The sequence below is a fragment of the Ovis canadensis genome, chromosome 1, assembly GCF_042477335.2.
Source record: "Ovis canadensis isolate MfBH-ARS-UI-01 breed Bighorn chromosome 1, ARS-UI_OviCan_v2, whole genome shotgun sequence".
Lineage (NCBI taxonomy): Eukaryota > Metazoa > Chordata > Mammalia > Artiodactyla > Bovidae > Ovis > Ovis canadensis.
In genome coordinates, this window is record NC_091245.1 from 27777189 (window position 1) to 27799029 (window position 21841).

A 21841-nucleotide genomic window follows, 5' to 3' on the forward strand; every position below is an offset into this window, starting at 1 on the left:
AAATGAAAATATATGTCTGCACAAAAACCTATACACAACTGCTCATAACAGCTTTATTTTTAATAGACAAAAACTAGAAACAAGCCAAAGGTTCTTTAGTGGGCAAATGGTACAACCATATAATGGAATATATGCAGCCATAAAAACAAATGAACTATCAATACACATAGCAGCTTGAATGGATTGCAAGGGTATTAAACAGAGTGAAACAAGCCCATCTCCAAAGGTTGTACACTGTATAATTCATCTGCGTAACATTTCTTAAATGACAAAGTTACCTATGGAGAAGGAGTTAGTGGTTACCAGTGTTAGGTTTAGGAGGAAGTTCTGATGTAAAGGGGTAGCATAAGGAAATTTTTCTTTGTGGTGATGGGACAGTTCTTTGTCTTGATTACAGCAGTGATTATATAAAGCTGTACATATGATAGGGCTTCCCAGGTGGCGCTGGTCGTGAAGAACAGCCTGCCAACTCAGGAGACATAAAAGGCGAGGGTTCGATGGTTGAGTCAGTAAGATCTCCTGGAGGAGGGCATGGCAACCAATCCACTCCAATAATCTTGCCCGGAGAGTACTATGGACAGAGAAGCCTGGCAAGCTACAGCCCACAGGGTCGCAAAGAGTTGGCCATGACTGAAGAGACTTAGCATGCATGCACACACACATACCTGTGATAAACTTTCATAGTACTGAACACCCCAAAAAAGTCCATATTAAAAAAATGGGTACAATTGAATAGAATTTGTAGTTTAGTCAGTTATACTATATTAATGTCAGTCTCCTAGTTTTGAAATTACTCCATGATTATATAAGATATTATCATTAGGGAAAGCTAGGTGAAGGGTACAATGGAACTCTCTACTACATTGTAACTTTTTGTGAGTCTTAAATTATCAAAAATAGAGAGTTCAAAACAAACAAGAAATTTTATTGGTTCTGTAAATGAGAAGTCCAAAAGTAGGGTGAGCTTTAGGAATGGTTTAAGTGGAAGTTCAGTGTCCTCAGGCTTATGGCTCCATCCTCTGAGATTCTCACAACTCTGCCCTCTTGTGTTAGCTTTCTCCTCAGACTGATTTTTCCCATGGTAGTCAGCTGGCTTCCAGAAGTCCTTGGGACTGTGTTCTTTTTGTTCCCATCTAGCCAGGGGAAGAAAGAAGGAGCACTCTCTTCCTTCATCCCTCCCCTGGGGGAGGAGGAGGCCTGACTCTGATTGGACCACCTCAGGTCATGTGCCCATCACTATATCCAGGGAAATGCTATGCACTGAATGCCCGCCCCTGTGGCAAAGGAACAGGATTTCTTGACAGCCTCATATCAATCGGGCCCCTCTGCTGGAGCTGAGATGGGGTCAGTCCCAACCAGACATAATTGCTGGGTGGAAAGAGGGTGGAATGGGTGGAATGGATATTGCGTAGCCAACTCCTGTGTCCCACACAGCCTCCTTCTTGAAATTCCCTCTTTCCTTGATTTCAGAGGCACCATTCATCCTTGGTCTCTTCCATCAATGGGTTTTAAAGCATAGGAGTGTTCTACATAAAGAAGGTATAAAATGCCATTCCAGACAGAAGAAACAGTAAAAGCAGAAACTCAGAAATATGAAGGAATGGACCCATTCAGGGAACTATAAAATTTTGGTGTAGTAAAGCACTGAGTTCTTCAGAGAAGAGTAGTAGTGAAAAAGCTAGAGAAGGGTTGGGGCCCATACCTAAAGAACCTGGAATGCCACCTCAAGTATCACAGGTCATGGGAAGACACTGAGTGCTTTTGAGAAACAGTAGTACATGGACTCACTTAACCTTAGAAAGATCTCTCTGGAAGATGGCCCAATCAAAGGCTGTCTTTTGGTCTGGGCAGAAGAAAATGAAAACCAGATCTAGTGTGGTGCCTTGAGGATGGAGAGAATGGGTGGGTACAGCAGATAGTGATATGGTGGAATTAACAGGACCTGGAGTGAATTGCTTGACCTTGGAAATGGGTAGGGAGAGAAGGTGTGAGAGTTAACACTTGATACACTTGATTTCTAGCTTGAACACTTGATACATCTTTTATTCAAAAAAGGCAAGAGTGGAGGCAAGAATATACAATGGAGTAAAGACAATCTCTTTAACAAGTGGTGCTGGGAAAACTGGTCAACCACTTGTAAAAGAATGAAACTAGATCACTTTCTAACACCGCACACAAAAATAAACTCAAAATGGATTAAAGATCTAAATGTAAGATCAGAAACTATAAAACTCCTAGAGGAGAACATAGGCAAAACACTCTCAGACATAAATCACAGCAGGATCCTCTATGATCCACCTCCCAGAATTCTGGAAATAAAAGCAAAAATAAACAAATGGGATCTAATTAAAATTAAAAGCTTCTGCACAACAAAGGAAACTATAAGCAAGGTGAAAAGACAGCCTTCTGAATGGGAGAAAATAATAGCAAATGAAGCAACTGACAAACAACTAATCTCAAAAATATACAAGCAACTTCTGCAGCTCAATTCCAGAAAAATAAACGACCCAATCAAAAAATGGGCCAAAGAACTAAATAGACATTTCTCCAAAGAAGACATACGGATGGCTAACAAACACATGAAAAGATGCTCAACATCACTCATTATTAGAGAAATGCAAATCAAAACCACAATGAGGTACCACTTCACACCAGTCAGAATGGCTGCGATCCAAAAATCTGCAAGCAATAAATGCTGGAGAGGGTGTGGAGAAAAGGGAACCCTCCTACACTGTTGGTGGGAATGCAAACTAGTACAGCCACTATGGAGAACGGTGTGGAGATTCCTTAAAAAATTGCAAATAGAACTACCTTATGACCCAGCAATCCCACTGCTGGGCATACACACCGAGGAAACCAGAATTGAAAGAGACACATGTACCCCAATGTTCATTGCAGCACTGTTTATAATAGCCAGGACATGGAAACAACCTAGATGTCCATCAGCAGATGAATGGATAAGAAAGCTGTGGTACATATACACAATGGAGTATTACTCAGCCGTTAAAAAGAATTCATTTGAATCAGTTCTGATGAGATGGATGAAACTGGAGCCGATTATACAGAGTGAAGTAAGCCAGAAAGAAAAACACCAATACAGTATACTAACACATATATATGGAATTTAGGAAGATGGCAATGACGACCCTGTATGCAAGACAGGGAAAGAGACACAGATGTGTATAACGGACTTTTGGACTCAGAGGGAGAGGGAGAGGGTGGGATGATTTGGGAGAATGACATTCTAACATGTATACTATCATGTGAATTGAATCGCCAGTCTATGTCTGACGCAGGATGCAGCATGCTTGGGGCTGGTGCATGGGGATGACCCAGAAAGTTGTTATGGGGAGGGAGGTGGGAGGGGGGTTCATGTTTGGGAATGCATGTAAGAATTAAAGATTTTAAAATTTAAAAAATAAAAAACTAAAATTAAAAAAAAAAAAAAAAGGCAAGAGTGCTTAATTGCGTCAAATGCTCCTAATAAGTCAAAGGAGACGATGATTTATAAGTAACCATGGGATTTAATGACAAAAAGTTTTAAGTTGTGTTACAGGCAGAAACCAAGTAGGTTGCAGCAGAATGTCATGAATGGGAAGTGGGAAATAACACAGCCAAGTGAGCTTCCTATCAAGTCCAGGATAAAACGAGGACAGGATCAAGCAGTCGGTGAAGAGGGTCATGAAATCTATTCTTAAAGTAAAGAACAATATGTATTTTTTAAATTACTGCACTTCCCCGCAGGCTAGCTGTGAAGTCAGCCTGAATCATTATTTAACAAGTGAGTTTTTAGTAGTACCTACCCTATGAGTTTCGGAGAAGGCAATGGCACCCCACTCCAGTACTCTTGCCTGGACAATCCCATGGATGGAGGAGTCTGGTAGGCTGCAGTCCATGGGGTTGCTAAGAGTCAGACATGACTGGGTGACTTCACTTTCACTTTTCACTTTCATGCATTGGAGAAGGAAATGGCAACCCACTCCAGTGTTCTTGCCTGGAGAATCCCAGGGACAGGGGAGCCTGGTGGGCTGCCGTCTATGGGGTCACACAGAGTTGGACATGACTGAAGTGACTTAGCAGTAGCAGCACCCTATGAGTTTATGGTGAAGGTGAAGTCTTCATATCTGCTAGCAAATGTTTATTGTCTGTCCGCTCCATTAAACTTTAAGTTCATGAGAAACATTGATAGCTTGTCGTTCACAATGTGGTATATTATTAATGAATATTTGTTTAAATGAATGATGCATTTAAGACTCTGAGCCCACCCCTGTCCAAGGTAAGCACTCAGGGAAGCTAGCCAACATGTATAATATGATCCTGATGGAAAGGAAGGGCTTACAGGAGGAAGCCCCATGCCCTTGCCTTGCTGTTTTCCAGACCCTGATGAGGTACCCCCTGATTGCCAAGGTGGAAACAAGGGCAACTCAGTGGAGGTGCCAGGAGTGAGCCCTCTCAGGCAGAGTCACCCCTTGCTGAACTCATGGCTGGACTGCAGTGAGGAGCAGGCTAAGGATCCCAAATGCCTCCTCCAGCACTGCTTCATGGCTACAGTGACCGCCGGTGACCTTCCAGGGAGCCCTGAGGAAGTTCCCGTCCCCAATCTATTACACCCAGCCCCATAAACCTCCAATAAATGTCTCTACACCATCCTCTTCTGGAGTCTCTTTTTGGTGTTAAAAAAGGGGAAAAAAAAGGGTGGGAGTGGGGATAAGCAAAGGGACTTTGGAAACCTAATAGGATAAATGAGTGCTTTTCCTAGCAAACCCACTCAGGTTCCACTGTGAACCCAGCTACAGTGCTCTGCCTGGCCCACTGCGGGCTGAAGGGAGTTTAGACATGGGTCCCCAGTAAAATGGTCATGACAACTCCATGTTATCAGGGAGAAGTCTGGGGCCCGTGGAGATTCAGAGAAACCCCTCACCTAAACCGGGGAGTCAGGGAATTCTGACTTAGTCTTCCTGCCGCAGAGCAGATGTACTTAGGAAATCCAGGGAAGATGACTGGGACTCAGAGGCAGTGACTTCTGCCTCTCCAACAGCTCAGCATTGCTCCTGGAGTGAGTCCCTTGCCGAGGAACAGAATAAGAGGGAATAGAGCATACTCACTTGACTTCCCAGGTGGTGCAAGGGTAAAAAATCCACCTGCCTGTGCAAGAGAGACAAGAGACATGGGTTTGACCCCTAAGTCAGGAAGATCCCCTGGAGAAGGATATGGCAACCCACTCCAGTATTCTTGCATGGAAAATTCCATGGACAGAGGAGCCTAACGGGCTACAGCCCATGGGGTCATGAAGACTTGGACATGACTGAGCACAGCATTAATATTACTACAGAGAACATACACAGGACCCCGCCACGTGTAACATCGTTCAGCCCTGCAGGTGAGTGAGAGTGTGAATAATTGAGTGAGGGAATGAATGGTTAATAGGCTCCGCAGCATGGCTTTGGTAAAGTCCCCTAGTCTCTCTGAGCCTCAGTTCCCTTGCAGGGTTATGGTGAGTGTTGAGATGATGTATATGAACTCTCTTCCTAAACTTGAAAGTGCTACAAAGACTTAAAAAATTATAGGTGAGTATTTTTCAATGTAACACAGTGATTAGTAGCAGGGACTTCTGAGCCGAATGCCTGGTCCAAATCCCATCCCTGCCCTTACTTGCTAAGTGACATTTGTACCTAATCGTCTGTACAAGCAGGGATAACAGTAATATTTACCTCATAACATTTGGGGGAGGACTAAATCACTTCAACAGTGTAATTAGAACAAGGTTGGCAAATGGAAAGCATTGCGTTAGCTCTTATTAGGTTTTAAAATATTATTAGTCTGACAGCAAAGGAATCTTAGGGTAGGATGCTACTGCCGCCCCTCTCTCCCAGCTACGCTCCTTATCTTCATTTTGTCAGTGGCTTTAGGCTTTTCATTGAGGGTATAAGGCAAGGATGGGGAGACTCAGAAGCCACAGAAAGCGGTTCTTGACATTTTTGACATTGACATGATCTGCCGCTGGATTTGGCAACAGTGAAATGGTCACTCTTAGACCTCTGTGCGTGGGGCCTGAACCAGCCAAGGACACATGACAGGTGGAAAGGCCCAGTGAGTCACCCTCAGAAGTGCCCTAGGCTGCAAATCAAGAGATCTCAGCTCTGGTCTTGCTTTATTTGTGGTCTTGTGTGGCACGTGTCTGTGTAATTTTCAGCACTCTAAACCCAGCACCTTTTCCCCTTATTGTGCTTTCCGTGGTGTTTATCCTGTTCAGGTTACCAGAAACAACAGGGAATTATCCACAGCTTCTCCCCTCAGGGAGTCCACGTGACGGGTGAGATGGGCACACAGAAGCGCAATGGAGCCACTGTGACCCTTCATGCGGCTTGAGGGAGGAATCAGCGATGTCTGAGCTGAATCATCAGAGATGAGTCAGTTTCCAGGTAAGACAGGATCATTAGAAATTATGGCCAGAGTACAATCTGTTCAAAAACAGTAAGAAAAGAGCCTGGCACAGCCTAAGCATTGCAAGTCATTTGTTGTAGAGAGAGCTTAGGGTGTGTGTGTGTGCATGTGTGGCGGGAATGGGTGACAGGTAGGGGGTGTAGTCACTGATGGACTTTGTGACCTTTCACAGGACAGATCCTGTGTATCTCCTTGGTATCCACATCAGGAAAATCCTCAGAGATTTTCCCTCAGAGCACCTTCTGGAAGGTTAAAGGAAGAATCCTATAAGGACCTTCCTTTTAGACTGCTCTTGGTCTGTTAGGGGGAGAGGATCTGTAAATTCTAAAAATTTAAATGGTCATCAGTGGCCTAAGCGGTGGTCCTCAAACCTCAGCCAAGGTCAGAATCAGCTGGAGGACTAGTTTAAAACACAGATCCTCGCCCCCCCTTTCCCCGCCCCCTCTGCTGTCAGAGTGTCTGATTGGGTAGGTCTGGAGTAAGTCCTCAGAATTTGCATTCCTAATGAGTTCCAGGCGGTGCTGGTCTGGGACCACCCTTTGAGAATGACTGGCCAGGAAGAACAAAGAGAATTCAGAGCTGGGGAGGCTAGAAGGAGACCTCACACTGAGCAGGGCCCCGAGGCCTAGTGGAATCTCCCCAGCAGAGCCAGTGTGGGCGGGGTGGGGATAGGTGGAAAACAGATTTGTGTGCTGCCTTTGCTGACCTACACATCCCAGGCCCCCGTAAAGTTCCTCCCCATGGCCCTTGTTCAGCATCTCTCATTTGAATTCAATCAGCCCCCAGAGCTGGCTCACACTGGTGTTGGCCTGCCTCAGTCCTGGGTTGGAAACAAGCTGCCAACCTGTGCAGCAGGAACCCCCTCCCTTAGAGCAGCCAAAGAGGAAGGAAGCGGGGTGGGCTGACGCACAGACAGAAATAGTCTGAGGTCACCGCTGCTCTCAAGCACACATCGACCGGCTGGCAATTATTTCTCGTAAATTGCTTTCCTGGTTATGTTCAGAACACGTGTGTGTGCCTGCCTGAGAACAAACACTCAGAGGGCATGGGTGGAGGTGGCTTGCTGGGGAGGGGGTGCTCCAGATGGAGTGGAGCCCAAGTCTGAATCTTTGACCAAGAATTAGGAGGACTGAATCTTACAACGTGGAAATAGTAGAATCTTCCTCTCGGTTTTATAGCACTCCTGTCAGGTGGTTTTCCAGCCTCTCCTCAAACACGGACATTTGTTCCTTCAGCATCACTGACAATGATTCTCTGCCAGAATCTGGGCTAAAGAAAGTCCCAGTTTCCATCCTCAAGGAGTTCATGGCTGTGGTATCTACAAGAGATCCCTAACCCAGCCAAGGGCTTCAGGGAAGGCTTCTTGGAGAAATTGCTGTGTAAATTAAGTCTTGAAGGAAAGGGAGTTTGTGGCACAAGATGGAGAATAGCATTCAAGGCAGAGGGAACTGAAACACAATGACCCGGGGCTAAGAGAGAGCAAACGATGATTTCAAGAAAACAATCAGTAGTTGAGTTTGGTGGACACTATAATGTGGGAGATGGTAAGGGATGAAGCTAAAGGGGTATATGGGCCAAGTCCTGAAGTCTTGCCATATCACGGGGCTTGGGTTTCATCCTGTGGGCAAGGGGGAGCCTTGGGAAAGAATTTAAAGCATTGGAAGGAACTCGGTACCATATGTGACAGCTTTTTACGTTCTTTGTGACACTGAAGTGAAATTTGCCACCCAGGAGCTCTGCTTTTGGGATCTAGTCAATAACTGCCCCTTTGGTTCCTGAAATGTCAGAAGTCTGACAGACAGTGATGGTTCTTTTGCCTGTAATAAATGGCTCAAGCCTTGGACATCTCTCCTCTTGTCAGGAGGAGGTCATTCCATTGCCAATTGGGACACTGTTCCTCTTGGTCTGGGTCCAGTTAGCGCAGGGGCCAGAGTGCGGACAAACAAATCCCAGGCCACAGGTCAGAGCCCAAGGGAAATGTGCCTTGCTCTATCCCAGAGATCTGGGAACACTTGCAAGGGTGTGAATGACTCCCTACATGCCTTCTACAAACCTCATAAGGTCTAGCCTGCCCAGAGTGCATGATCCACGTAGGGAGTGTTGACTGAGGATGTGCTGTGGGCCCACCATGTTGACAAGTTCTTGAAGATACATGATGCAGTCCTGCCCTTAGGGATTTACTCACTAGAGATGAAAAGTAGGTTTGACCCATGAGACCCCTAGAGAGCAATAAGATTTTGAAAGCAAATGTCAAGCTGTGGTGTATAGGCCATGAGAGTCGCAGAGATTCTGAAACAGGAGGAAATAAGTAGTCTGAACACCTTTATGGAGGATATGGGGATTGAATCTGACCCTGGTGGACCATGGCAATAATCAAAGGGTCTCAGTGAGGTAGGGGAAGTGTTCTATAATGTCAACTTCATATTTAAAGAGAGCACCATTTGTGGCTCCACTGCTTTGGACAAGTAGACCATTCACCAGCCCCACCCCCAGCCATAGTCATTTAACAAACTACATTTAATATGTTTGGGGTGCCTTGCCCTGAGCTCTAGGAACAAAGAAATCAATCAGTCATAATTCACATCCTTGGGGAGCTCTTAGGCTATTGGGGGAAGACTGATAGGTTAATACACAATTAGAATAGTTTGGAAAGTGCTATGATTTTGTTATTTCTCCAATGGTTGAAAGATGGCTTACCATTAAGATAGGTTATACAAACTTACATGGTGTTACATTAGTGCAATGTAACTTTGCCACCCCTCCCATCAAGTAGTGGAATATATTTTCCCATCCTTTGTTTCTGTGCTGACTTTGCAACTTGCTTTGACAAACAGCAAGTGGCAGAAGTTACACTGTGCTATTTTGAGTCTAGGCCTCAAAAGACCTTGCAGCTTCCTCTCTCACCCTCTTGGAATGCAGTGTTACCATGTAAGGAAGCCTGGGCTGGCCTGCTGGTAGAAGAGACCATGCAGAACATATGTGAGGCTCCCAGGCCAACCAGCACCCAGCTGAACTACCAGTTAACTGCAGCTACTGAGTGATCCCGGGTGAGATAAGCAGAAGAACCACCAGCTAAGCCCAGCCCAAAGCCAATTCATAGACTCATTAGCAAATATTAACAAATGGTTATTATTTTAAGCCATAGGTCTTGGTATAGTTTGTTACACAAGGATAGATTACTGATATAGTTCTTTTCACATATTTCATTACAATTGTGAATATACCTGTCTTCTCCATTATTTGGTGAGCTCCTCCTTAGAGTTAAAAAAAGGTCTTTGTGTTATCTTCTGTTTGCTACTCTAGACCCACTCTCTTCCTTTCTTGACCTTGATCCATATCTTAACAGGAGGATTTGTATGGTTTACCTTAAGGCATTACTGTGCCCTTGGATTCTAGTAGGATTTGGCCAACTAAAGTCCAAGCAGAGTATAAATTCCCCTAGCTTCCTCCCTGAGGTTACATCATGGATTGGCTGCATCTCTATATCAAGAACATAGCTCCTGTCAGACTGCCCTTACCACAGCTCTCTTTGACTCCAGATTCTTGTAATTGCTCCCTCCTTGCTCCTTTAAGCCTAAGGGTAGTAACTAGTGCCTCAATATTAGTTGCCCTGCAGTATTGCCCTATTCCTCTTCCCTGCATTACATAATCCCTTTATTAAAACCCTTCTCGAAGTATCCAATTTGAGAAATGCCATCTGTTTCCTCCCAACATCCTGATTGATCGTGTATTATTGATCCACCCCAGCTGCCACCTAGCTCATGGTATATGCTCAATAAATATCATTTGGTGAAGGAATGAGATTCCAAGGGATCTGCTGATATACTTTGGTCAAAAAGACCTGGGTCTGCATGTGGGCTCTGTGGCTTCCTAACTGTGTGAGCTCGGGCAGATTCCTTCTCTCCTCTGAGCCTCATATGCTAAATAACAAACACCAACACTGCAGGATTATTGTTTGGATTATAGATAAAGTTTGTAAAATCTTTGGATCACAGTAAATGACAAATATGACTTTGGTGGGGAGGTAAGAGTGATTTCATAACCATTTTCTTATTTGATTCTTACTACACCACTATGAAGATCACTATCCCCATATATTTTTGGTTTTTGGAAAAAGAAATGGCAACCCACTTCAGTACTCTTGCCTGGAAAATCCCATGGACTGAGAAGCCTGGTAGGCTACAGTCCGTGGGGTCGCAAAGAGTCGGGCACGACTAAGCGACTTAATTCAATTCAAATTCAAGCAAAGTAAGACCAGGAAGAAAAACCACCTGCCCAAGCCCATGCATTGAGCTGGAGGTAGAGTCAGAATTTGGATCCAAGGCTCGAACTCCCAGTGCAGTGCTGTTTCTGCCCTACAGGTGAGGAAGAGGCACGCCCTCCTTCCGTCCTATAAGCCAGCTGGGAAAGAACACAAAAAACAAAGTGGGCACTCCTAGGAGAAGCCAGCAGGGGCCATCTGCCCCAGCCTTTTCTTCCACAGAAATTTTTGAGCTTTTCCAAGAAAAGGTCTTGGCCTGGCTGCCTTCCTCATTGTCTAGCAGGATCCTTGAGAATGAAACCTGCCCTTCCGGAGCCTGGGGATTGGGAGAAATCACGGCTGGCCAGGAAGCCCCAGGACATGAATGCCGCATGTTGTAGGGCAGTCCAAGGTAGCAGGCATCCTCTCCTTCACCTGCACCTGCCTGGCAGCCGTTTCTTGCACTCAGGGCTTCCTCGGCCAACAGGGCTTCAGCCCTCAGTGAGTGAGCCCTTCTCTGAACTAACCCGGCACTTAGTAGGTGCTCTTTAAACCCGTTGTAACAAAAGAATGACTGTGTCTATTGACCCAAACATTCATTCCACAAATACCAGATGTCCCCTCTGTGCCTCGCCACGTGTTGGGGTGGGGGACCCAGAGACAAATCAGTCCATGCCTCACAGATTGCATGATCCTCATCTTAGCATTCACCACCTCCATTGTGTTTGCTAATAGTTTGATCAAACACTCTCAGGGCGCAAAGGGTCCTTGGAAACCTGCTCTTTCAATTGTCTCATTGTACAGACGGGGAGACCAGCGTTCAGAGAAACAGCATTCCGGTACAGACCAGAGAGCGGATCAGAGGTCAGGAATGCCTGCCCTGCCAGTGACTTGCTGAAGACTCTCGACCTATCTGTGGACCTGTTCTCCGTGTCCATAACACGAGGCAAAAAGCAGAATGCACTCGGCGCAGAGGCCTGTCCGAGTGCAGAGCTCTGTCTCGGAGAAGGCCTTTCTCCTGGGAGAAGGGAGGTTTCTTTGTGAAACCTTCAATTTCAAACCCTGAGGCAGCCGGTTCCCAAGCCCCGCCTCCTCTCCAGGCTGCCGCGCGTTACCATGGAGACCGTAAGCCCCTCGCAGCTCCCTGCTGTTCCGCACCCCTCCCCCATTCACCTCGTCTTTAAGCCGTTTCTTCTGTGGCTGCAGCTCTCCCCCAGGGCTGATAAACTCCCGAACTTTCCCAAAACAGGAATTATTATCCCATTTGTAACTGGGGAAAACTGAGACCCAGAGAAGCGCAGGGATTTGCCCCACGTTACCAGCAGCATCATAAACAAAGCTTTCCTCCACGAGAGACACCCCTTCCTCACCACAACCACACCTCCGTGTGTCCTTATGCAGTTGTATCCAGGGAGGTTTATTTTCTCTTTTTCCTTCTTTCTTCATTGTTGGTAGTTTAACTTTTTGTTCTAAGAAGATTGGAACATGTTCTGACTAAACCTAGAGGGACTTGAAGTTCAGTCTTTACATTAGTGACTTTAAATCTATTCTTGGATATGTTGTTTAAGTCCTTTGTTCACTGAAAATAGTGCTGGATGATAAAACCTGCCAAAAAGCTATCGCAGAATGTACCAGCCCTGATTATGCTCATGCAACAAGGAAAATCACATTTTAGAGCACTGCAGTTTGCCAGAAGGCATTAAGAAAACAGTACATGAACGTGCAAAATTTACTCAACAAACTTCCAAAAATTTGGACACATTATACCAAATAGTTGAAAGTGTTTTTACAACTCTTGAAGACAAGGGTATCAAAACTTTGGCATATGAAAAATAGAATTTATTCTGCAAAGCTGAGTTCCAGTCCCAACTGGCTCGTTTTGAACTACACATTACATAACCTAAAGGTAGAATACCACCCACTCCAGTGTGATGGAGTGATGTAAAAGGACTTTGGAAGGTATGACATGTGCAAAGATGTTATTTATTGTTATTAAAAGAAGATTGGAGAAGGATAGTGTAAATTTTCCCCAAGGGGGTCTCCAATTGTCAAATGATTAGTTTCCAAAATTTTCTATAACTACCATATGTGATGCTAAAGTCTATGATTCTGGAATCCTGATCCTGATTCGAATCCCAGAACTCTGTGAGTTTCACTTTCTCTGATTCCATATAAGCATGAAGTTTAGGTATTAGACCAGGGCAGGATGGAGACCCAGGTCAGCCTTCTGGGCTCACCCCTGAAGCCTTAGCCTAGTTCCCATCAGACCTGTCTCCAGTTCATCAGCCTTCCCCCAGCCAGCTTTGGTTGAGGCTCATTGCCTGTATTATCCATATTCATCACAAATATTCTCCCATTAGATTCAATTAAACCATTTCACCAACACTGCAGGAATAAAAATCTCCCATGATTATTAGGCCCAGCAGAGGAGGCCCCAATTTAGGGTGAGTCCGCCTCCCAACTCCTCACCCTATACCCTAAACACCCTAATTCCCTCACACCCCAGATCAGCATAGTGGCTTAAGGAATATTCCTTTCTGTAGGTTTGGGTACATGATATTCCCTCTCTGCTGGCTTCACAGGCAGCTACTGACTCACCCCAGGTGGCCAATGTACCAGGAAGCCGTGTATTCACATGGGGCTGCTCACAGGGTGTAGCAGCATATGTGCGTGTGACCTCATGTGTGTGGACATCACCAGAACACCAGTCCCGGAGTACAGGCCACTACTGTTTATAGGGTTACTTTGAGGTATTACCTTCCTCTCTATCTAAAGAGAGGATTCTGGTCCTGTGGGCTTTTGAACCAGTGTATCAACAATAAACTGTTCAACAATAATGTGTGATGGAAAGTGATATATAAATACACTGTACTACTAAGGTGTTCATGGTCAGTCCCATACCACACTGCAGCCTTGCTGTGTGACCTCAGACAGGATTCCAAGAGACTGGCTATGCAGACAGATCATCATCACCATCTTCATCATCACCATTACCACTGTCATCGTCATCATAGTGCTTTTAGCTCATAGAAGCCTCACAAAACCTGGGGGGTAGGTATTGCCCCAGTTTGCCAAATGAGAAAACTGAGGTCCAGAGAGGCTTAGTGATTGTTCCAAGGTCACACAGCAAGTCAGAACATGAATCACGTCTAGATCTCCTGTTTCCAGAGTCTTCTCTGTCAAATGGCCTCTGTTTCAAAGGAACAGGCTGAAAGCAGAACACTGATTCAACAGAGACACAGAATGTCAGGCCAGGAAGAGGTCTTAGTGATCTGCACATCCTTTCCCTCCCTTCACTGATGACAAATCTGAGGCCTGGAGGGAAGAAGTGCCCTTCCGAACTTCACACAGTGCCATCTGTGAAGCCTTATTCAAGAGCCAGGTTTTGAATGCAGTTCCCTTGCCTTCTAGTTTAGTGAATATTCCCCACCCCACCATGGAGCTCATTTTAAAGTTGATGTAACTGAGATGGACAGCAAGCAAATACATGGTCCCCCCAGCTATTGGGATGAGGGCCTGGCTGGGATGAGGGCCCGGAAGAAAGGGCACGGCAGCAGGACGGCTGGAAGTAAGAGGTTTTGCACCTCCATCCTATTCTCTCACAATCAGGAAATGTCTCCAGATATTAAGACCCAATTACCTCCTCCTGATTGGAAATGATTGCAAGAGACTTAAATTTGTCAGTTATTAGAATAGCTGGGGCAAGAGGTCTGAAGACAATTAGTTTAGACCTGGACAGACCAAACTCGTCAGCCCAAAGAACTGGACAGTCTGCAATCATTAGCACCTTGATCTGAGCCCACACCTAGATGCTAGGGAAGTCCCATGTGCCTTGGCCCTTGAGACAGCCTTCCCACCATGCAGATACCCCTCAACTGCATCCTGACTCCAGAGTCAGCTCAAACAGTATTCTTATAGGAAGAACTTTCTGGACTCCCACAGCCCTTACGACTTCCCCGTGTCATAGCCCAGACCACGTTGGGTTGTCACTGTCTATGTGCCACTCCCTCCATTATAGACTGTCAACTCCAGGGTACGATAAGCCTAGTCTAACTCCAGGGTAGTCTTCATAGAGAGGCCTCAGCAAAGTTAGCTAATTGAATAAATGAATGGAGAAAAAGTAGAAGAGAACATCCAAGAACCCACCCTTACCCCAACTCCTGCTCCATTTCCATTCACACCAGGCCAAGGGCAGCAGTCTCTGCCCTAGCTCAAACCCTGGATTTGGCCTTTAGATCAGGTTTCTCTGGTAATGAAGCCTCAACTGTCCCACAGCTTCCCCTGGCTTCCCCTGCTCATGATCAACTCCAAGGATCCTGAGTTGCCTTTACTAACATCCCCAGAAGTTGAACTCCAGCCCTAGAAGTCCCATCTACAGATGGCCCCCTGGGCAGCAGCTTAGCCAGGCTACCCTAGAGTAGCCATAAGCTTGGCATGACCTTTGGGCAGACGCTGAGATAAACACTGAAAACACAGAAATGGACAAGGTGGTCTACTGGGGTCCTGAGTCTGCAAGGTATTTGAGCTATATCTCAAAGAAGAAAAGGCAAAGTCAGGAAGGAATAGGCATCTATGTGCAAAATTGACAGAAGCCCATGAGCCAGCCTGGTGCCTATTAGCGCAAGGCTCTAGCAACCAACCCTCACTGACCTCTTGTAGGGCACTGAGTAGGGGATGTAGAAGATTTAGAGGCTGAATCAGAGAGAAGCCTAACCCTAAGGTACAACTAAGCAAGGAGGATGCCAGGACTTCTAGAAGGAGATGTTCTAGAAACCCAAACACATCAACATTCCAGAAATTCTAATATTCTAACACACTAATATCCCAGCATACCACACTCTTTTACCCTGCCATTCCATTACGGGGGGCACTCCACCCCACCAGCATTCCTCTTTTGACCATTCTATAATGTTCTGCCCCACCAACATTCCTCCATACCGCCACTCCAACATTTTAAAATACCATTATGTATTACACTTGAAACTTTCAATCTTCCAACTTCCTTCAAGTAAAAGCATTTGTTTCTTGGTTCATTTACAGCAATGACTCCTTTAGAAAATTAAAATCCATGGCTCCTTCTCCCCAGGGGCGGGAAAAAAAAAAGTATGTACACATAAATTTTGCAGATCATTGCAGATTTTCAATGACTATTGGCAAGGTACATTGACTCTAAGAATTGTTTAATTTTATCCCATATTAAAATCTAGGAAAACATTTCAGTAAAACAAGATCATTAAGACAAGATTGAGAAAAACAAAACAGAGACCAAGTGGAGCCTGGGATGGTGCAAAAAGCGCAGAACTTAGTGACGAATTCAGCTAAATTCATGTCCCACATTTTTAGCTCTAAGACTTTCAGGAGCCAAGGCAAAAAGGGAAACCTGTTCACTTACACAGTTCATTGTGTTCATGAGATGAAAACAAACCACTTATTCCTTAGGAGACATACAACTATTCTTGGTATGAAGGTCAGACAAGAATTTCTCCTGAGAGCCTCGTAAAGAATGACAGAGTGGAGCATGACCTCAACAGGGCTCTCACGCAGCCCCAGAGATGTGTTATGTGATAGAGACCAACTTGGTCCAGTTGCTTGGTTTTACCACTGAAAGTCTTAAGCCCCAGAAATGCTTTGTCCGAGGCAAACTGAGATGGTTGGTCACTCTATTTGTGAACTACAGTCCAGTCAAAATTTACCTGGGCTAAGGTTCTACAAAGCTGTGTAAAAATTAACCTTGGGAAGCCTTTCGATCCCCCATTACGTGCAATACAGAACCATTTCTCAACAGCCTGGCCAATTTGTCCTCTAGCCCTGGAACAGATTTCTGTTTCTTTAGTGAGGTATTTGATGAAGAGATTGGCTTGCCTGGGGCCAAAAGTACTAGAATAACACTCACTGTGGCAAAATGCACACACACCAAGAGGCATATAGAGACTGATGTCAACAGAAGGAATAGCATTTGCCTCTCCCCTGACACACTCATCTTGAGGCATATGCTGAGTGAGTGAAATATCCAGTATGTTAATTAGGTTTTTCTTTCCATGTCTCTTTTTTTTTTTCCATGTCTCTTTTTATTCACAGTAAGTAAAGCTGAATTTCTGTAAGTTAAAGGAAAACAGTACCCACTTCACATGGTTTGTGTGAGAGTTAAGAGTTAATATTTACAAAGCACTTAACACAGTACCTGACACAGAGTGAGTGCTTGCTGTTGTTATTAATATAGATATGGTGGCACTCGGCTCTGTGTCCCACAGCAATCCTAATATAAGTTGATGGCAATTTGGGAAAAAGAAATTCAATGACAGGGATGAGTTTTAGAGCCCCAGCCCTAAGTTGGAAGTTCATAGAGGGATACTCTCTAAGATTCTAGAGGAGCTGAGGACTGCCTGCCTTCAGACAATCCTCCTTGAGCCCTGGTTCTGAATCCAAGATCTTAAGCGTGAGTGGCAGTGAGCCCTCTTTGGTGAGGGCCATGACCCTTTCAGTCCATGCCTTGCCTTAGAAGACACCCAAGTATCACCCAGAAAGCAGCAACCTTCCAAGCTCCCCCATATGTCCAGACTGCACACCCCTGGCTGGCTGGGATCTGTCCACAGGTCTGTACAATATGAAATGCTATGCAGATGCGAGAGACCAAGATTAGTATACAGTGGTGCTAAGTTTAGAGTCCAGAGGGATAATGAGACTGGAGCCTGGCCAGTGCTCATAGAGGAAAGGAGGGTGCACTTAGGCAATTAATTAAGAAGACACAGAGCAGGTCATATTTGATAATTACGTGGAGGTCAACAATTGGTAAGAAACCCTAAAACAGCTGGGTTCCCGATTCCTCCTCCAGCAAAGCACACGTTTCCCAGAGGCTTACTATCTCAGAGATTAAAGAAATAATGATTAATTGATTAATTTAACAAAGAGTAGATGCCTACTCTGGTCTAAGCAGTGGGCTAATGTCCATGAGCTCTGACCTAACTCCAAAGGTGGAAGGTGAAACTTCCTTGACTGCTGGTCAAATCTTAGGCCTACCACTTACCAACTCTGTGATTGACAAGTCACTGACCTTTTCTAAGGCTCAATTTGTTGTTGTTTAGTCCTGTAGTCATGTTTGACTCTGTTGGGACCCCATGGACTGTCGCCCACCAGGCTCCTTTGTCCGTGAGATTTCCCAGGCAGAAATACTGGGGTAGGTTGCCATTTCCTTCTCCAGGCACAGGGAACAAACCCAAGTCTCCTGCATTGCAGGCAGATTCTTTGCCACTAGCCACCTGGGAAACCAAGGCTCAATTTTTATTGTTGTTTAGTCATAAGTTGTGTCCAACTCTTTTGCGACCTTAGACTATAGCCTGCCAGGCTCCTCTGTCTCAATTTACATACCTATTAAATGGAAATAGAAGAAAATAGAATGGGAAAGACTAGAGATCTCTTCAAGAAAATTAGAGATACCAAGGGAACATTTCATGTAAAAATGGGCTCAATAAAGAATAGAAATGGTATGGACCTAACAGAAGGAAAAGATATTAAGAAGAGGTGGCAAGAATACACAGAAGAACTATACAAAAAGATATTCACGACCCAGATAATCACAGTGGTGTGATCACTCACCTAGAGCCAGACATCCTGGAATGTGAAGTCAAGTGGGCCTTAGGAAGCATAACTATGAACAAAGCTAGTGGAAGTGATGGAATTCCAGTTGAGCTATTTCAAATCCTGAAAGATGATGCTGTGAAAGTGCTACACTCAATATGCCAGCACATTTGGAAAACTCAGCAGTGGCCACAGGACTGGAAAAGGTCAGTTTTCATTCCAATCCCAAAGAAAGGCAATGCCAAAGAATCCTCAAACTACCGCACAATTACATTCATCTCACACGCTCAAAATTCTCCAAGCCAGGCTTCAGCAGTACGTGAATCGTGAACTCCCAGATGTTCAAGCTGGTTTTAGAAAAGGTAGAAGATCCAGAGATCAAATTACCAACATCTGCTGAATCAACAAAAAAGCAAGAGAGTTCCAGAAAAACATCTATTTCTGCTTTATTGACTATGCCAAAGCCTTTGACTGTGTGGATCACAATAAACGGTGGAAAATTCTGAAAGTGATGAGAATACCAGACCACCTGATCTGCCTCTTGAGAAACCTATATGCAGGTCAGGAAGCAACAGTTAGAACTGGACATGGAACAACAGACTGGTTCCAAATAGGAAAAGGAGTATGTCAAGGCTGTATATTGTCACCATGCTTATTTAACTTATATGCAGGGTACATCAGGAGAAACGCTGGGCTGGAAGAAGCACAAGCTGGAATAAAGATTTCTGGGAGAAATATCAATAACCTCAGATATGCAGAGGACACCACCCTTATGGCAGAAAGCAAAGAAGAACTAAAGAGCCTCTTGATGAAAGTGAAAGAGAAGAGTGAAAAAGTTGACTTAAAGCTCAATATTCAGAAAACTAAGCTCATGGCATCTGGTCCCATCACTTTGTGGCAAATAGGTGGGGAAACAGTGGAAACAGGGTCAGAATTTATTTTGGGGGGCTCCAAAATCACTGCAGATGGTGACTGCAGCCATGAAATTAAAAGACGCTTACTCCTTGGAAGGAAAGTCATGACCAACCTAGACAACATATTAAAAAACCGAGACATTAGTTTGCCAACAAAGGTCATCTAGTCAAAGCCATGGTTTTTCCAGTAGTCATGTATGGGTGTGAGAGTTGGATTATAAAGAAAGCTGAGTGTTGAAAAATTGGAACTTTTGAACTGTGGTGTTGGAGAAGACTCTTAAGAGTCCCTTGACTGCAAGGAGATCCAACAAGTCCATCCTAAAGGAGATCAGTCCTGGGTGTTCATTGGAAGGACTGATGTTGAAGCTGAAACTCCAATACTTTGGCCACCTGATGTGAAGAGCTGACTCATTGGAAAAGACTCTGAAGCTGAGAAAGATTGATGGCAGGAGGAGAAATGGACGACAGAGGACGAGATGGTTGGATGGCATCACCAACTCAATGGACATGAGTTTGGGTAAACTCTGAGAGTTGGTGATGGACAGGGAGGCCTGGCATGCTGCAGTCCATGGGGTCGGAAAGAGTCGGACACGACTGAGTGACTGAACTGAACTGAACTAAATGGAAATAATGCTAAATAAAACCTATACTACAGGATTATCCTGAGGATTAAACAAACAAACAAAAAAACTAACAAACATTTAGATACAGTTCAGTTCAGTTCAGTTCAGTCGTTCAGTCGTGTCCGACTCTTTGTGACCCCATGAACTGCACCACACCAGGCCTCCGTGTCCATCACCAACTCCTGGAGTTCACTCAGACTCAAGTCCATTGAGTCGGTGATGCCATCCAGCCATCTCATCCTCTGTCGTCCCCTTCTCCTCCTGCCCCCAATCCCTCCCAGCATCACAGTCTTTTCCAATGAGTCAACTCTTTGCATGAGGTGGCCAAAGTACTAGAGTTTCAGCTTTAGCATCATTCCTTCCAAAGAACACCCAAGACTGATCTCCTTCAGAATGGACTGGTTGAATCTCCTTGCAGTCCAAGGGACTCTGAAGAGTCTTCTCCAACAGCACAGTTCAAAAGAATCAATTCTTCTGCAGTCAGCTTTCTTCACAGTCCAACTCTCACATCTATACATGACCACTGGAAAAACCATAGCCTTGACTAGATGGACCTTTGTTGGCAAAGTAATGTCTCTGCTTTTTAATACGCTGTCTAGGTTGGTCATAACTTTTCTTCCAAGGAATAAGCGTCTTTTAATTTCATGGCTGCAGTCACCATCTGCAGTGATTTTGGAGCCCCCCAAAATTAAGTCTGACCCTGTTTCCACTGTTTCCCCACCTATTTGCCACAAAGTGATGGGACCAGATGCCATGATCTTAGTTTTCTGAATGTTGAGCTTTAAGCCAACTTTTTCACTCTCCTCTTTCACTTTCATCAAGAGGCTTTTTAGTTCCTTTTCACTTTCTGCCATAAGGGTGGTGTCCTCTGCATATCTGAAGTTATTGATACTTCTCCCAGCAATCTTCATTCCAGCTTGTGCTTCTTCCAGCCCAGCGTTTCTCATGATGTATTCTGCATATAAGTTAAATAAGCAGGGTAACAATATACAGCCTTGACGTACTCCTTTTCCTATCTTTGCAACCCCCTAGACTGCAGCCTACCAGGCTCTTTCGTCCATGGGGTTTTCCAGGCAAGAAGACTAGAGTTGGTTGCCATTTCCTACTCCAGGGGATCTTCCTGACCCAGGGATCAAACCTAGGTCTCCTGTGTCCCCTGCATGGAAGGCAGATTCTTTACAACTGAGCCGAGTGGGAAGCCCTTTCCGTATGTAAAATTCATTTAATAACAATAACTCCAGGAGGTAGGTACCATTCTTATCACCATTTTCTAGATGATGAAGACACAGAGACACAGAGAAGTCGATTAAGTTGCTCCCAGTCACACAGCTAATAAGTGGTGGAGCCAGGATTGAAAGCAGGCAGTGTGGCTGCAGAGCCTGTGTTCTCAACCACTCTGCTATCCTCTATATTTTCAGTGAAGCTTAGCACAACTCCTTGCTCATTGTAAGCACTCAGTTGAGGTTAGCTGCCAGTATTATGATTGTATTTTTAACAGTTTTATTGAGCTATGCTTTACATATTAGGGTTACATTTTTACTATAAGAAAAGCCTTTCTCACACTGAGCTGAAATCCCCCTCAGATCAAGCTCCTTCTCTGTGGGTTCCTGTTGTACCTCCAGAACCTCCTTAGAGGCTGTCTTTCCCTTGCCTGGTTACCACCTCTTAGAGATTTGCAGTCACAGATCAGACCTGTTATGGTAGGACTTGATCTGGCTTCTTTCCTGTCTGTTGGTGACTCAGTCATTGGCCCATAGGATTGACAAGCCTCTGACAAGTCCCAGAACCACCATAGGTCAGGCCTGGCTGCCTCCCATCCCAGACCACGGCGCCTACATAAACTACAAAGTGTGTAGCGTCTAGTGAAATGAAAATGAAAAGGCAGGACCCCTTGTTCAAAAATCATTAAGAATCTCAAGACGGTGATGGCAGAGCATTAAACTGAGCGTGGATCCCTGTGCAATCACCCAGGTGGCATACCCATGAAACTGGCACTGCACAGCACCCAGCATCTTCAGCTGTTCATCACCTCACCCCATCCTCAG

At 44.9% G+C, this 21841-nt stretch overlaps 2 protein-coding genes across 3 annotated transcripts in view; both read left to right on the plus strand.

Moving 5' to 3' along the window:
• SHISAL2A (shisa like 2A) overlaps nt 1–13521 on the plus strand; it is a 40216-nt gene extending 26695 nt beyond the window's left edge. The window contains exons 3-5 of one of the 2 annotated variants that reach the window (XM_069591928.1): nt 4378–5380; nt 6254–6422; nt 11489–13521. In XM_069591928.1, the coding sequence (XP_069448029.1) occupies nt 4378–4622 (245 nt within the window). In that variant the 3' untranslated portion in view covers nt 4623–5380; nt 6254–6422; nt 11489–13521. Of the gene's footprint in view, nt 1–1470; nt 2186–4377; nt 5381–6253; nt 6423–11488 lie in introns of those variants that run through there. The other variant, XM_069591937.1, reaches the window with a different exon arrangement.
• SCP2 (sterol carrier protein 2) overlaps nt 1–21841 on the plus strand; it is a 981293-nt gene that overhangs the window by 544264 nt on the left and 415188 nt on the right. The gene's annotated exons all lie outside the window — the stretch shown is intronic.